Raw genomic sequence first — 17,287 nt, forward strand, 5'->3', positions numbered from 1 at the left:
AACCCAGATAAATGCGTAGTGGTCCATTTTGGTAGGTCAAATGGGATGAAGGAGTACAATATAAAGGGAAAGACTCTTAGTACTGTAAAGGATCAGAAGGACCTTGGGGTCCGGGTCCATAGGACTCTAAAATCGGCCCCGCAGGTGGAGGAGGTGGTTAAGAAGGCGTATGGTGTGCTGGCCTTTATCAATCGAGGGATCGAGTTTCGGAGTCGGGAGATAATGATGCAGCTTTATAAGACACTCGTCAGACCCCACTTGGAGTACTGTGCTCAGTTCTGGTCGCCTCATTACAGGAAGGATGTGGAAAAGATTGAAAGGGTGCAGAGGCGATTCGCAAGGATGTTGCCTGGATTGAGTGGCATGCCTTATGAGGATAGGCTGAGGGAGCTCGGTCTTTTCTCCTTGGAGAGACGTAGGATGAGAGGAGACCTAATAGAGGTATATAAGTTGTTGAGAGGCATAGATCGGGTGGACTCTCAGAGGCTTTTTCCCAGAGTGGAAATGGCTGCTATGAGAGGACACAGGTTTAAGGTGCTGGAGTGTAGGTACAGGGGAAATGTTAGGGGGAAGTTTTTCACACAGAGGGTGGTGGGCGAGTGGAATCGGCTGCCGTCAGTAGTGTTGGAGGCAAACTCAATAGGGTCTTTTAAGAGACTCCTGGATGAGTACATGGGACTTAATAGGATGGAGGGTTATAGGTAGGCCTAAAAGGAAGGGATATGTTCGGCACAACTTGTGGGGCCGAAGGACCTGTTTTGTGCTGTAGTTTTCTATGTTTCTATGTTTCATACCGTTCATAGAGAAGGAAAGGAGGGAGTGCAGAATGTAATGTTACAGTCATCGCTAGGGTGTAGAGAAAGATCAACTTAATACAAGGTAGGTCCATTCAAAAATCTGCTGGTTGCAGGGAATAAGCTGATCTTGAGTCAGTTGGTACATGTTTTCAGACTTTTTTATATTTTTCCCGATGGAAGAAGGTAGAAGAGAGTATGTCCAGGATGCGTGGGGTCCTTGATTATGCTGGCTGCTTACCTGAGGCCGTGGGAAGTGTAGATGGAGTCAATGGGTGGGAGGCTGGTTCGTGTGATGGGACTGTGCTATGTTCACGACCCTTTGTAGTTTCTTGTGGTCTTGGTCCAAGCAGGAGCCATATCAAGCTGTGATACATTGACTCCTACACTGTAGGGATTCTGTGTTTCTATGAATCAAAAGAGATGAAGTTGACGAAAGTAGATTGAGAATTTTAATTCAACATTTTGTATTCAAAAATGAAACTGGGAATAAGAAGGTGGTACCTTCAAGTTTCTTTATTTATTAGTCACAAGTAAGGCTTACATTAAGTTACTGTGCAATGAAGTTGCTGTGAAATTCCCCTAGTCACCACAGTCTGGCACCTGTTCGGGTCAATGCACCTAACCGGCAGGTCTTTCAGATTGTGGGAGAAAACCGGAGCACCCGGAGGAAACCCGCACAGACACGGGGAGAACGTGCAAACTCCGCACAGGCAGTGACCCAAGCCGAGAATCGAACCCGGGTCCCTGGCGCTGTGAAGCAGCAGTGCCCGCCACTGTGCCACCCATACCTGTAGATGGAGCCATGAAGTTGTTGGATTGTTATAAAAACTCACCCTGTTCACGAATGCCCTTTAAGGAAGGAAATCTTCTGTCCTTACTCAGTCTGCCCTAAGGTAACTGATTAAAGAAGCAACAGTGACATTGTGTGGGGGGATCATCCCGCTGTGTGTGGTTAGGACGTGCAATGCACTGACTGGGGGTCTGACGGAAGAAGTTTCAATTGTGGTTTTCAAAGGAGAGTTGGATAGTTCTCTGAAGTAAGGAATAAGTGCAGGGCAACGGGGGAAAGGCAGCATGATTGGGACTGGGTCAGTTGCACATGTAGAGATCTGGCTTGGAAGCGTTGGGCATTTGTGCTGTAACCATTTTCTAATTTGACATGTGACTCTAGACTCACACCAACGTGGTTGACTCTTAAATGTCCTCTGAAGTGGCTTGGCAAGCCACCAGTTGTATCAAACTGCTATCTATATGTGCGCACTTCAAAATAAGTTGGGGTCAACTTTGCCAGGGATGCACACTTCCTGTGGATATTGCTTTCAATTCTAGCTGACCTCATCTTCAAGTTTTCTATTAACTTGAAGAAGATTTTCTGTTAAATCGTTCCATCACCAAACATCTCTGGAGACAAATGTTCTGTTCATTCCATTTGCCGCACCCACATTGGAGTGACATGATGGCACAGTGGGTTAGCACTGCTGCTTCACAGCGCCAGGGACCCAGATTCGATTCCCGGCTTGGGTCACTGTCTGTGCGAAGTCTGCACATTCTCCCCGTGTCTGCGTGGGTTTCCTCCGGGTGCTCCGGTTTCCTCTCACAGTCCGAAAGACGTGTTGGTTAGATGCATTGGCCGTGCTAAATTCTCCTTCAGTGTACCCGAACAGGCGCCAGAGTGTGGCGACTAGGGGCTTTTCACAGTAACTTCATTGCGGTGTTAGTGTAAGCCTACTTGTGACGAATAAATAAATAAACTTCTTTAAAATTTATAAAAAGAAACACATTCCTTACCTCACCTATCAACTTCAGTCTTTGTCCTTTTCCCTCTCTCAGTTGCTGAGTTCAACTGGCTAATTTGATTGGATCTGATTGGAATATCCGTACATTGCATTTTCCCACTGGCTACTGGTCAGTAGTGAAAATCCCGTGAGATTATTTTACCCCTCAGCATAGAGCAAGTAGCATGCATTAGAATGCTACCAACTTCTGGTCCACTTGAGCCCAAGTTCCTTAGCAGAGATCAAACCACAAACTTACCTTGGCTTGATATAGTACAACGAAGCATGCTCGCAGATTGAGTATTCAACCCAGCTAAAAATAATTCCCTTTTCTTCAACCTGTTTCAATGAACAATTAGAAGCTGCCTCAAATTAATGTTTGCATTTCAGATTGAAGTGAAATATTTGCCAGTTCATTTGGAGGAATTTACATCGATTTCTCTCGATGCTTTCTCCCTGGGGCTAAATGTAGCTATTATTTGCTATTTGCTTTGTTCAATATTGATTTAAACATCCTGTATTTATGAAGTGACAGGTTTGCATTTTAATGAGTTAGGAAAATATTTGCGAAGGAAAATTTCACCTGCGAAAGCGAAAAAATATACCTTGAGCACAACCTGCTGCCCTTAACGTTTTGTCAGTAAGAGTTTTAACAACACCAGGTCAAAGTCCAATAGCAAATGCCATTAGCTTTCGGAGCGCTTAACATTTTGTGACAGAGTCAAGGGCGGATGAGGTTGTAAATCCCACCCAGAGCCAATGGAGATTTCCGTTCTACAAACCTCGCATGCTCCGATGCTGTGGCGGGCGAGGTGGTAGAGTTCCGGCCATAGAGTCATAGAGGTTTACAGCATGGATACAGGCCCTTCAGCCCAACTTGTCCATGCTGCCCAGTTTTTCCACTAAGCTAATCCCAATTGCCCGTGTTTGGCCCACATCCCTCTCTACTCATCTTACCCATGTAACTGTCTAAATGCTGATTAAAAGACAAAATTGTCCCCGCCTCTACTACTCCCTCTGGCAGCTTGTTCCAGACACTTATCACCCTCTGAGTGAAAACATTGCCCCTCTGGACCCTTTAGTATCTCTCCCCTCTCACCTTAAACCTATGCCCTCTAGTTTTAGTCTCCCCTACCTCTGGGTTTAGACTCCCCTATCTTTGGGTTTAGACTCCCCTACCTTTGGGTTTGGACTCCCCTACCTTTGGGTTTGGACTCCCCTACCTTTGGGTTTAGACTCCCCTACCTCTGGCCTTATGTTCGGCCAATGTTTTTCTTTAATTGGAGTATCCCAATGCCATCTATTAGCCTCAAAGAAAATACAAGACAGATTGACCAGAATGATACCAGGGATTAAAGAGTTAAACTTGATTTGTATTCCATTGCATTTAGAAAGTTGAGGAATAAACGGATTGAAGTGTTTGAGCTAATTAAACCATTGCTGAGTCTCTCTGCCCCAGTTACCCTCATTTGTCCATATCCCATTGACATGTTTGCCCACAAATTATTGTCAATCTCAGTCTCAAAAGTTTCAATTTTCCCATTATCCCCTCGCTCGCTTTGGGGAAGAGAGTCCGAGATTCAGAGTCGATGCAGAAGGACAATTCCTACTGGCAACAGAATCCATGATATAGGAGTATAATCTTCAAATTAGATCTGGACCATTCAGGAGCAAAATTAGGATGGACTGTTTTACCCAGAGGGCAGTGGGAATCTGGAACTCCCCTTTCCAAAAAGGGTGTGCATGCTTGGGAGTCAATTGAAGCTTGCGAGTGGCACGGTGGCATAGTGGGCAGCACTGCTGCCTCACAGCGCCAGGGTCCCAGGTTTAATTCCGATCTTCAGTGTCTGTTAACATGTTCTTCCCGTGTATGTGGGGTTTCCTTCGGGTGCTCCGGTTTACTCCCACACCAAAGATGTGCAGCTTCGGCGGATTAGCCATGCTAAATGTGTAGGTTAGGGGGATGGTTATGGGGCTTGCCCTGGGTGGGATGCTCTGTCGGAGAGTTGGTGCAGACTCAATGGGTTGATAGGCCTGCTTCTGCACTATTGGCATTCTATGCGACTGAGATCAGCAATTTTTTAAAAACAAATTTATCAAGGGATTACGTAACAAAGCCACATAAATGGAGAAGAGATACTGATCGATCATGACCTAGTTGAGTATATAAAAAGCTCAAGGGGCTGAATGACCTACCGCTGTTCCATTATAACGGTGAAACACTGAGGCTGAGGGTGCAGGACAATGTCAAGGTTAAAAACAATAGGAGAGGAGACAAATTAAATCAAGAAGCAATGTTTAAATAATGCAAGGTTTGGATTTTAAAGACCTGCAGATCTAAAAAAAAACTGAGGCATGCAGGAACATTCATAACTCTGAACTCATTTCTGCTTTCACTTTTCCCTTCCAACAAAAGCATGAACTGAGTTGCAAATATTTGTGATTCTCAATATCACTGGGTAGCCCACAGCAGCAGCAGAGATGCAGAGCAAAAACTCATGGGAAATAAAGAACGTCTGTTGACAACTGAGTATTCTTTAACCAAAAGAGAAAGCGCTGGGAAATCTCAGCAGGTCTGGCAGCATCTGTAAGGAGAGAAAAGAGCTGACGTTTCGAGTCCAGATGACAAAGGGTCATCTGGACTCGAAACGTCAGCTCTTTTCTCTCCTTACAGATGCTGCCAAACCTGCTGAGATTTTCCAGCGTTTTCTCTTTTGGTTTCAGATTCCAGCATCCTGAGTGTTCTTTAACCCTCTCCACTTGTCTCCAGCTGTTGACACGGTTGACCACGCTGTCCACCACCAAAGCCTCTCCACTGTCATCCAACCGATTGGGACTACTCTCACCAGGCACTATGCTTAGCTAACTAATCTCAGCCAGCGAATCACCTGCAATGGCTTCTTTTCCAGCTCTCGCACTCTTAATTCTCGTCTCGAGGGCGGCACGATGGCACAGTGGTTAGCACTGCTGCATCACAGCGCCAGGGACCTGGGTTCGATTTCCGGCTTGGGGCACTGTCTGTGTGGAGTTTGCACGTTCTCCCCGTGTCTGCATGGGTTTCCTCCGGGTGCTCTGTTTTCCTCCCACACTCCAAAGATGTGCCGGTTAGGTGGATTGGCCATGCTAAATTGCCCCTTAGTATCGGGGTACAAGCTAGGGTAAATGTATGTGGATACCATGATGTGGAGTTGCCGGCGTTGGACTGGGGTAGGCACAGTAAGTAGTCTCACAACACCAGGTTAAACTCCAAGTTTATGGGTCACTCACCTGATGAAGGGGCAACACTCTAAAAGCTCATGCTACCAAATAAACCTGTTGGACTTTAACTTGGTGTTGTGAGACTACCTACTGTGTGTGGATACGTCCTGGGTGGGATCGTGATCAGTGCAGACTCGATGGACCAAATGGCCTCCTTCTGCACTGTAGGATTCTATATTTCTATACTATGCTAAGTATCTCTCAAAGATCTATCCATGGCCCTCATAAGTTTCCTACCTACCTGCTGCCCACATCGACAATTTCCACATCTGTCGGTGACACACAGTTTTGCTACTATCTTCAACTCCTCTGCTGTCTGTAAACTGTTTGTCTGACACACCCAGTACTGGCTGAGTGGAAACTTTGTCCAACCAAATTTTGGGGAGATATACCAGCAACTCCATTCCTTAGCCACCAACATCATCCCTTTCCCTGCCAGCTGTTTGAGGCTGAACTAGATGCTTCACAACCTTGGTGACATATTTGACTCTGAACTGAATTTCCGACCACATGTACGGTGGCACAGTTGTTAGCCCTGCTGCCTCACAGCGCCAGAGACCCAGGTTCAATTCTGGCCTTGGGTCACTGTCTGCGCGGAGTCTGCACGTTCTCCCCATGTTTGCGTGGGTTTCCTCCGGATGCTCTGGTTTCCTCCCGCTGTCCAAAGGTGTGCAGGTTAGGTTGACTGACCATGCTAAATTAGTTTCAGGGGGATTAGCAGGGTAAATATGAGGGGTTACGGGAATAGGGCCTGGATGGGATTGTGGTCAGTGCAGACTCAATGGGCCGAATGGCCTCCTTCTGCACTGTAGGGATTCTATGATTCTATGATATCAATGCAATCGCTAAGCCTGCCCACCGCAATAGTGAGAACATTATCTGATTCTGCCCTTCCTTTATCTTTGTTTACTGAAATTCATATCCATGCTGTTTATATCTTGAAACTCGGTTATTCTAACAGGTGCCAGGCTAGTCTTCTACATTCTACCCTCCGTAAGCTTGAGGTCATTCAAAACTCAGCTGCCCATCTTCTTACTCACACCAAACCCTGTCCATCCATGACCTCTGTGCTTACTCACCAAGGTCACCTCCTCATTAAGGATAGTCTCAATTTTAAATTCCTCATCCTTGTTCTCAAAGCCCTCTATTGTCTCACTCTTCACTAACTCTGCAATTGCCTTCAACCCTTTACCTTCGGAGATATATCTTCTCCTCCCGTTCTGACCTATTGAGAATCCAATTTTCAGCAACATCGATAGCCGGGCCTTAAGCCGATTCGGCCTTAAGCTCTCAGTTATTTGTCATTTATATTAATGATTTGGATGAGAATATAGAGGCATGGTTAGTAAGTTTGCAGATGACACCAAGATTGGTGGCATGGTGGACAGTGAGGAAGGTTATCTCCAATTGCAGCAAGATCTTGATCAATTGGGCCAGTGGGCTGACGAATGGCAGATGGAGTTTAATTTAGACAAATGCGAGGTGATGCATTTTGGTCGATTGAACCAGGGCAGGACTTACTCAGTTAATGGTAGGGCATTGGGGAGAGTTACAGAACAAAGAGACCTAGGGGTACATGTTCATAGCTCCTTGAAAGTGGAGTCACAGGTGGACAGAGTGGTGAAGAAGGCATTTGGCATGCTTGGTTTCATCGGTCAGAACATCGAATACAGGAGTTGGGACGTCTTGTTGAAGTTATACAAGACATTGGTAAGGCCACACTTGGAATACTGTGTGCAATTCTGGTCACCTTATTATAGAAAGGATATTATTAAACTAGAAAGAGTGCAGAAAAGATTTACTAAGATGCTACCGGGACTTGATGGATTGAGTTATAAGGAGAGGTTGAATAGACTGGGACTTTTTTCTCTGGAGCGTAGGAAGCTGAGGGGTGACCTTATAGAGGTCTATAAAATAATGAGGGACATAGACAAGGTAGATAGTCAATATCTTTTCCCAAAGGTAGGGGAGTCTAAAACTAGAGGGCATAGGTTTAAGGTGAGAGGGGAGAGATACAAAAGTGTCCAGAGGGGCAATTTTTTCACACAGAGGGTGGTGAGTGTCTGGAACAAGCTGCCAGAGGTAGTAGTAGAGGCGGGTACAATTTTATCTTTTAAAAAGCATTTAGATAGTTACATGGGTACGATGGGTATAGAGGGATATGGGCCAAATGCGGGCAATTGGGATCAGCTTAGGGGTTTTAAAAAATAAGGGCGACATGGACAAGTTGGGCTGAAGGGCCTGTTTCCATGCTGTAAACCTCTATGACTCTATGACTCTAAACATCTCTGCCTCTCTATTTCTCTGTTCTCCTCCTCAGACCCTCCTTCGCTTTATATGGCATGGTGTCAAATTTTGTTTGACAACATTCGATGAAGCACCTTGCAGTGCTTGACCAGGTTAAAAGCACTAAATAGATACAAGTTGTTGCTGTTCTTTTGAAGTGTTAACTCATTGTACCTTGTTTTTTCTCTGCCCTCAGGGAATCATAGCCAGGTGTCCCGTGTGCTTGTGGCTATTATGGTGCTGGATGTTAATGACAATGCTCCAGAACTTGCCTCACAGCCTGAGGCCTACCTATGTGAAAATGGAAAATCAGGGCAGGTGGGTACATCAATGCGGACGTTTAACAGGTCTGATGCCCGTGAATGGCCCCCAAGCCACACAGTCTCCGAGGAAAACCCGATTTGAGGAATTTTAACCTTGCCCATCGGACAGGAAACTGATGGGAAATTGGGTGCAGCCGCCTTCCCCCACCCCCTTCCATCAAGGCAATGGGGAAATGAAGTTGGGAGAGGCGGAAAGCCCCTATCCCAACCAATCCAGTGGTTTTCCCACTCAGTGAGTTAGGTCAAATTTACCACCATGATGTAGGCCATTGGCTACATAAGATGATGCCGTCACTGCTGTTGTAAACACCACTGTTATATTGTCTGGATACCACACCAAGTACAGTACTGAATAGTCAGGCTCAGGTTTGCTCTGTGGCCTAGAAGCCCTGCAGTGCAGCTGAGGCCATTTGGCCCATCAAGTCTACATCGACTCTCTGACAGGGTGTCTTACCCAGGCCCTCTCCCCCTCCCCCTCCCTATCCCCATAACCCCACATATATCCCATCGCTAATCCATCTAACCTACACATCTTGGGACACTAAGGGGCGATTTAGCATGGTCAATCTGCCTAACCTGCACATCCTTGGAGTGTGGGAGGAAACCCACACAGATAAGGGGAGAACATGCAAACTCCACACAGACAGCCGCCCAAGGCCGGACTCGAACCTGGGTCCCTGGAGCTGTGAGGTAGCAGTGCTAACCACTGTGCCACTGTGCCTGTGTTGGTTCGCTGAGGGCAGCAACAGCGATGATACAACTGACAACAGTTCATGCATAGGAGAGGGAACCAGGCAAATCTGTTGTTTGGTCATTGTTCCTGACTGCTCTATATGTGGAGAAGTCATCCCTCAAGGATCACTGTAGGGATTCGATGATACTCTGGGCCTATTCATCCCTGTGGAATAATAGCCCAGCATAATCAGCCTTCAGGAGAGCAAAACTGGCTGCTGAGAAAGTCAAAACACTAAAGCATGATGAGTACAAATATTGGGTGTTGAATACTCAGTACAAAGATGTACTGAGAGAGTGCTGCACTGCCACAATCACTGTCTTTCAGATCAGACCGTAAAGTCCCGCTTGCCATCTCAGGGAGATGCATAAGATCCGACGTGATTTCAAGGATTGGGGAGTTCTGCCCAGTGCATTGGGCAATTTTTATCCCTCAGCTAAAATCGTAAGAGAAATAAAAGACTATCCAGCCATTTGTTTAATTGCTGCTTGTGGGAGCTTGCTGTGTACGAATTGGCTGCCCTGTTTCTCCACATTAGAACAGTGCAGAAACTTAAAAATCCCTTCACCTGGTCTCGCGCCACTCTGAAACAGATCCAACTGGCTCTTCCTGTGTACAGAAGTGTTTTGTAACATTCCTCAGATCCCAAAAAGACAGCAGCCATTAAAACAGGAGCTCACCTGCACCAGTGTGTCTGTCACGCAGACTAAAACGTGGCAAAGTTCTTCCTTATTCGCTCCCAGGAGGTGACATTGATTATCCATCTCTGTTTCCCCAGAGAAACCGGTGGTGGGACTGCTTGTTGAAGTAGCTTGTTAGCCAGCTATCCTGGTGTGGGAAGGAGGTGACATGTCAGATGGGATTTTACCAGCAAGCCCCAATGGTGGCACCAAATGCAGATCCCAAGGGCATGCTTGCGGGCAGCTTGATTGCCAGCATCTTTGCTGCTTTGGCAGCACCACCACTAGTGGGCTTCTACTGAGGTAGCAGGGAGCCCGAAAGGGCACCTCCAATTTGAGGCAGCCCCACTGGGGAGGAAGGCAGTTAATTGCCCTGCTGGGTGCCAGGCCGGGAGGCCCCGGCATCCCTGCCTGGGAGGCACGTGGTAACCCCTCCAATAATGACGATGAGGCCATGTTGGCAAAGGTGATGTGGGCCACCAACCAAAGCAATCTTTATGCTTAAGTGTTTTGACTTTCTCAGCAGCCAGTTTCGCTCTCCTGAAGGCTGATTATGCTGGGCTATCATTCACACAGGCGGGATCTTTCTGTTCTGCAGACAACGGCCCCAACCCGTGTTGGCGGGTGTTAACAGTGAGAAAACACATTGACAACGGTGGGACGAGAAGATCCCACCACCAGCCATTGGCAAGCTGCTTCTGCCACTGCAAAATATGCTGTTGGAGAGGTGCACCCGTGGTCTCGACTGGGCTCAATTTTGATGATCACAGTTCAAGGGTAACTTGCTGTCACTGCCTGTCAAGATGTGGAGATGCCGGCGTTGGACTGGGGTAAACACAGTAAGAAGTTTAACAACACCAGGTTAAAGTCCAACAGGTTTATTTGGTAGCAAAAGCCACACAAGCTTTCGAAGCTCTAAGCCCCTTCTTCAGGTGAGTGGGAATTCTGTTCACAAACAGAACTTATAAAGACACAGACTCAATTTACATGAATAATGGTTGGAATGCGAATACTTACAACTAATCCAGTCTTTAAGAAACAAAACAATGGGAGTGGAGAGAGCATCAAGACAGGCTAAAAAGATGTGTATTGTCTCCAGACAAGACAGCCAGTGAAACTCTGCAGGTCCACGCAACTGTGGGAGTTACAAATAGTGTGACAATACACATCTTTTTAGCCTGTCTTGATGCTCTCTCCACTCCCATTGTTTTGTTTCTTAAAGACTGGATTAGTTGTAAGTATTCGCATTCCAACCATTATTCATGTAAATTGAGTCTGTGTCTTTATAAGTTCTGTTTGTGAACAGAATTCCCACTCACCTGAAGAAGGGGCTTAGAGCTTCGAAAGCTTGTGTGGCTTTTGCTACCAAATAAACCTGTTGGACTTTAACCTGGTGTTGTTAAACTTCTTACTGCCTGTCAAGCCAGGCATGCGATTGGCAAACACGTAGCAAGTACTCGTCATGAGGGACAAGGGGCGGCATGGTGGCACAGTGGTTAGCACTGTTGCCCCACGGTGCCAGGGACCTAGGTTCAATTCCGGCCTTGGGTTACTGTCTGTGTGGAGTCTGCATATTCTCCCCGTGTCTGCGGGGGTTTCCTCCAGGTGCTCCGGTTTCCTCCCACACTCCAAAGATGTGTGGGTTAGGTTGATTGACCATGCTAAATTGCCCCTTATTGTCAGGGGGATTAGTGGGTAAAATACTTGGGGTGACAGGGATAGGGTTTGGGTGGGATTGTGGTCAGTTCAGACTTGATGGCTCCTTCAGCACTGCAGGGATTCGATGATACTCCGGGCCTATTCATCCCTGTGGAATAATAGCCCAGCATAATCAGCCTTCAGGAGAGCAAAACTGGCTGCTGAGAAAGTCAAAACACTGAAGCATAAAGATTGCTTTGGCTGGTGTCTGCATAAGCAACATCATGAAAGCTCTCCTGTTAGAGGATTCCTCTGGCTCGTAGTTCATTTGAACTTACCTACTCGTGCAAAAACTATGTTTACATTTCGGCTGGAAAAACACGATCCTTGACCGAGCCCAGCACCCTTCTGTTGTGTTTAGATTCTACTGTCAATGCTTTACAGCTCATTTAATCATTAACAGGTCATTCAGACAGTCAGTGCCACGGACAAGGATGACCCAAAGGCTGGGCAATACTTCTTCTACAGCCTGGCACCGGAGATTTCCAGGAACCCTAACTTTACGATCAAGAACAACCCAGGTAAACATGTTTTGACAGTTAAGCGCTGAGAGCAAAGTCTCTATGTCAAATCGTCCCACCAAACAGCAGTGACACAGCCAGCAAGCAATCAGGACTGCTCAGGTTCTGCGGCAGTGCCTTTCAATCTTAATTACAGCTCAGAGTAATTAGCTGAAGGACTGTTCTTTCAGAGGGTAATTGTCACCCTGGCAGCACTTTAGAGATAAACCAACCCACCACAGCTGAGCACTTTTCCTTTGGCCTTATTCTCTCTCCCTTCTCGACATAGTGGGAAAAGTTGCATACGGGAACGTTGACATCAGCAAGGATAATGTACTATGAAAGTACAAATACGACAATTTGCATTTTTATAATCTATGTTAACAAAGACCAAAGAACAGTACAGCACAGGAACAGGCCCTTCGGCCCTCCAAGCCTGCGCCAATCACCGATCTAAACCAACCGTTTATATCCCTCTATTCCCCGTTTGTTCATATGCCTATCAAGATAAGTCTTAAATGTGGCTAATGTCTCTACCTCAACCACCTCACTTGGCAGTGCATTCCAGGCACTCACTACCCTCTGTGTAAAAAAACATCCCCCACGCATCTCCACTGAACCTTTCCCCCCTTACCTTGAACTTGTGCCCCCTTGTAATTGTCATTTCTGCCCTGGGGAAAAGCTTCCAACGTGGCAAAACATCACAAGGTGCCTGACGGGAGCAACGACCAAACAGAATTTGACAGCTAACTACATAAGGGGGGTGTTAATGTAGATGGCCAAATGTTTAACCAAAGATTCAAGGTGTGATTTATACCGAATATTTGAGACAACAGGAAAGTTTCAGACTCGTTTGTTTGGGTGAGTTTGAAAATATAATCTTATGGCATTTGTGCAAATAAAGTGCCAGGATGTGATTCTCACCAGCAAGGTGGGTGAGGTTGGTGGGTGCTGAGCTCTCGGAGCGCCATTACACAAGCACCCCGATCCCCCAGTGAACTGGGCGCAAAGCCGATTTGGCCGGCAAAACAGGGCCGGTACAGTCGGGGGAGGGAGGAAAACTGGCACCTTTCTTGTTTTTCGCCTCCAGTCCAATCTTAACACCTTGCCTCGCCGAAAGTCAGGTGAGGAAGGTCGGAAGATCGCGGCCTTCGATTTTGAGGAGCTTCAGAAAAGAGGACAGAGTGGTTTTTGATTTGATTTGATTCGATTTATTATTGTCACATGTATTAACATATAGTGAAAAGTATTGTTTCTTGCGCGCTATACAGACAAAGTATACCGTTCATAGAGAAGGAAACGAGAGGGTGCAGAATGTAGTGTCACAGTCATAGCTAGGGTAAAGAGAAAGATCAACTTAATGCAAGGTAAGCCCATTCAAAAGTCTGACAGCAGCAGGGAAGAAGCTGTTCTTGAGTCGGTTGGTACGTGACCTCAGACTTTTGTATCTTTTTCCCGACGGAAGAAGGTGGAAGAGAGAATGTCCGGGGTGCGTGGCTGCTTTGCCAAGGCAGCGGGAAGTGTAAACAGAGTCATTGAATCAGAGGCTGGTTTCAGTGAAGGACTGGGCTTCATTCACGACCTTTTGTAGTCCCTTGCGGTGTTGGGCAGAGCAGGAGCCATACCAAGCCATGAAACAACCAGAAAGAATGCTTTCTATGGTGCACCTGTAAAAGTTGGTGAGAGTCGTAGCTGACATGCCAAATTTTCTTAGTCTTCTGTGAAAGTAAAGGCGTTGGTGGGCTTTCGTAACTATAGCATTGACATGGGAGGGAAGGTAGAGAGACAGAAAGGTTTTGGGCGACACATCCAGAGCTTTGGGCTCAGGCAATTAAAGGCACGGCCACCTAGTGGTGGAGCAATTAAAATTGGGAATGTTCGAAGGGGTCAGAATCAGAGAGCAGAGATCTTGAAGGGTGCAGATTATTGTACAAATCATATAAATAACCTTACATAGCTTCAGTGATATCTCAATAGGCTAATATGCTGCTGCTCAACAATGCACACAAGGTGATGTCCATGTTTGATCTGCGATCTCTGCTGAGTTAGCTGGTCACAAAGGGAGAATCGGTAGGGACATTCTATCACCAGTACCGAGGGGAGTGCTGCTTTGTCAGAGGTGCCATCTTTCAGATGGGATATCAAAGATCCCCTGGCAGTATTTTAAAGGAGAGTAGATTTCTCCCCAGCACTCCAACTGACCTTGATCCTTCACCCAGCAGGTTGTTTGGTCATTACGCAGCCACACACACACACACACACAAAACAGAAAATGCTGGAAAATCTCAGCAGGTCTGGCAGCATCAGGTCTGAGAGAGAGTAGAGCCAAGGTTTGGAGTCAGAATGGCCCTTCGTCAGAGCTGAAGACAAGGAAAATAGGATGCGATTTATACTGTGAGGGTGAGTGGGGGAGTGGGCGGGGCTGTAATTGAGAGGGATGGCATAGAGAAAAAGACAAAGGGAATGTAAACGATGACGATAAAGGCTAGGAATGGTGGTGATAGCGTCCATTAGGAGATCGGAGTGTGTAAATGGCAGAACAGAGGTGCAGAGTGTAGGAATGCAGCAGATGGCCCCAGTGGGGTGGCGGGGGGGGGGGAGGGGGGGGGTGCGAGGGGGGTGGGGGCTGAAACAAGGTGGAAAGCGAGATTTGGATAGAAGTGGAAAAATAAAAATAAGAATCTAAAGTAATAAAAATGGATTAATAAGATGAAAAGAAAAAAATGAAATAGAATAAACTTAAATGAAGGGAATTCATTTCCTCATCCAAGATCTCGCTTTCCAACTTGTTTCACCAAGCCCCTCCACACCCTCTCCCCCCCCACCATCCCCTCCACACCCTCTCCCCCCCCCCCACCATCCCCTCCACATCCTCTCCCCCCCCCCACCTCCCCCTCCACACCCTCTCCCCCCCCACCTCCCCCTCCACACCCTCTCCCCCCCCACCTTCCCCTCCAAACCCTCTCCCCCCACCTCCCCCTCCACACCCTCTCCCCCCACCTCCCCCTCCACACCCTCTCCCCCCACCTCCCCCTCCACACTCTCCCCCCCCCCACCATCCCTTCCACACCCTCTCCCCCCCCCACCTCCCCCTCCACACCCTCTCCCCCCCACCTCCCCCTCCACACCCTCTCCCGCCCCACCTTCCCCTCCAAACCCTCTCCCCCCACCTCCCCCTCCACACCCTCTCCCCCCACCTCCCCCTCCACACCCTCTCCCCCCCACCTCCCCCTCCAAACCCTCTCCCCCCACCTCCCCCTCCACACCCTCTCCCCCCACCTCCCCCTCCACACCCTCTCCCCCCACCTCCCCCTCCACACCCTCTCCCCCCACCTCCCCCTCCACACCCTCTCCCCCGCCACCTCCCCCTCCACACCCTCTCCCCCCCCACCTCCCCCTCGACACACTCTCCCCCCACCTCCCCCTCCACACTCTCTCCCCCCCCACCTCCCCCTCCACACCCTCTCCCCCCCACCTCCCCCTCCATACCCTCTCCCCCCACCACTTCCTCCACACCCTCTCCCGCCCCCACCTCCTCTTCACACACTCTCCCCCCCCACACCCCCTCCACACCCTCTGCCGCACCCACCTCCCTCCACACCCTCTCCCGCCCCGCCCCCCCAACACCTTTTCCCCCCCCACACTCTCTCCCCCCCACCTTCCCACACTCTCTCCCCCCCACCTCCCCCTCCACACCCTCTCCCCCCCACCTCGCCCTCCACACTCTCTCCCCCCCAACCTCCCCCTCCACACCCTCTTCCCCCCCACTTCCCCCTCCACACCCTCTCCCTCCCACCTCCCCCTCCACACCCTCTGCCCCCTCTCCCCCCACCTCTGCCCCCACACCCTCTCCACACCCTCTCCCGCCCCCACCTCCCCCTCCGCACCCTCTCCCCCACCCCCTCCTCCACACCCTCTCCCGCCCCTACCTCCTCTTCACACCCTCTCCCACATCCACCCCCCTCCACACCCTCTCCCCCCCACCCCCCCACAACTTCTCCCGCCCCCACCCCCCCTCCACACCGTCTCCCGCCCCACCCCACACCCTCTCCCCCCCACCCCCCCACACTCTCTCCCCCCCACCTTCCCACACCCTCTCCCCCCAACCCCCTCCACACCCTCTCCCGCCCCCAGCCCCCTCCACACCCTCTCCCGCCCCCAGCCCCCTCCACAACCTCTCCTGCCCCCACCCTCCCTCCACACCCTCTCCCACCCCCCCTCCACACCCTCTCCTGCCCCCACCCCCCCTCCACAACCTCTCCTGCCTCCTCCCCCCTCCACACCCTCTCCCGCCCCCCCCTCCACACACTCTCCCATCCCCACCCCCCCTCCATACCCTTTCCTGCCCCCACACCCCCACCACACCCTTTCCCCCCCTCCACATCCTCTCCCCTTCATCTCCCCCTCTACACCCTCTCCTGCCCTCACCCCCTCTCCACACCCTCTCCTGCCCCCACACCCACCCCCCACACCCTTTCCCTCCACACCCTCTCCCACCCCCACTCCCCCTCCACACCCTCTCCCGCCCCCCCCCCCCCACACCCACTCCTGCCCCCACCCCCCCTCCACACCCTCTCCCGCCCCCACCCCCCCTCCACACCCTCTCCTGCCCCCAGCCCCCCTGCACACCTTCTTCCCCCCCCCCCCCCCATTATGGGGTGCCACATTCCTACACTGTGCACCTTTATTCTGCCATTTACACATTCCCATTTCTCAATTAGCACCTGACCGAAACCGGCTCAGGATTGATATTGCAACAGCGAACCAACATGGAGCTGCCCACCTCCAATAACCGTGACGGAGTGAAAATCTGGCCTGAAGCTTTGGTTTCAAATGCTTGAGGAATTTTAGTAAAGGAAGACTGGCAGAAGTGCAAAGGCCATCTCCATGGATCAGTGCGACACCTCACCATTTTGAGCTGGAATAAGAATAGTCGGGTTGGAGTTGGGAGTTGAGAGGTAGTGGAGTTGCCAACAAACTTTGCAAAATGTGGATAAAGTGACAGTTTTCTAAAATCATGGGGTAAAAATTTTGCAATCCATTCCACCAAGTGACTCCCAACAGAATTGGCAGCAAAGGTCATTCATCCCAGTGTACCAGTCTATGATGGCTGTCTAATAATAATAACAGCTAATGATTTATTTTGAATTCCACAGCACTAACCTGCACTCCTTCACAGGATATTGGAGCCAGCATCAAACATGGCCATCGATTGCCATCTGAGCGTGTGCAATGGA

General features: G+C 49.2%; 1 protein-coding gene across 4 annotated transcripts in view; it reads left to right on the forward strand.

Moving 5' to 3' along the window:
• The window catches only part of cdh8 (cadherin 8), a 242,360-nt gene that overhangs the window by 197,326 nt on the left and 27,747 nt on the right, over window positions 1-17,287 (forward strand). For all 4 annotated transcript variants that reach the window (XM_078210545.1, XM_078210546.1, XM_078210547.1 and 1 more), the window contains 2 exons: window positions 8,313-8,434; window positions 11,954-12,071. In XM_078210545.1, coding sequence (XP_078066671.1) covers window positions 8,313-8,434; window positions 11,954-12,071 — 240 coding nt within the window. The remainder of the gene's footprint in view (window positions 1-8,312; window positions 8,435-11,953; window positions 12,072-17,287) is intronic.

Source organism: Mustelus asterias, chromosome 4, assembly GCF_964213995.1.
Source record: "Mustelus asterias chromosome 4, sMusAst1.hap1.1, whole genome shotgun sequence".
Taxonomy (NCBI): Eukaryota; Metazoa; Chordata; class Chondrichthyes; order Carcharhiniformes; family Triakidae; genus Mustelus; species Mustelus asterias.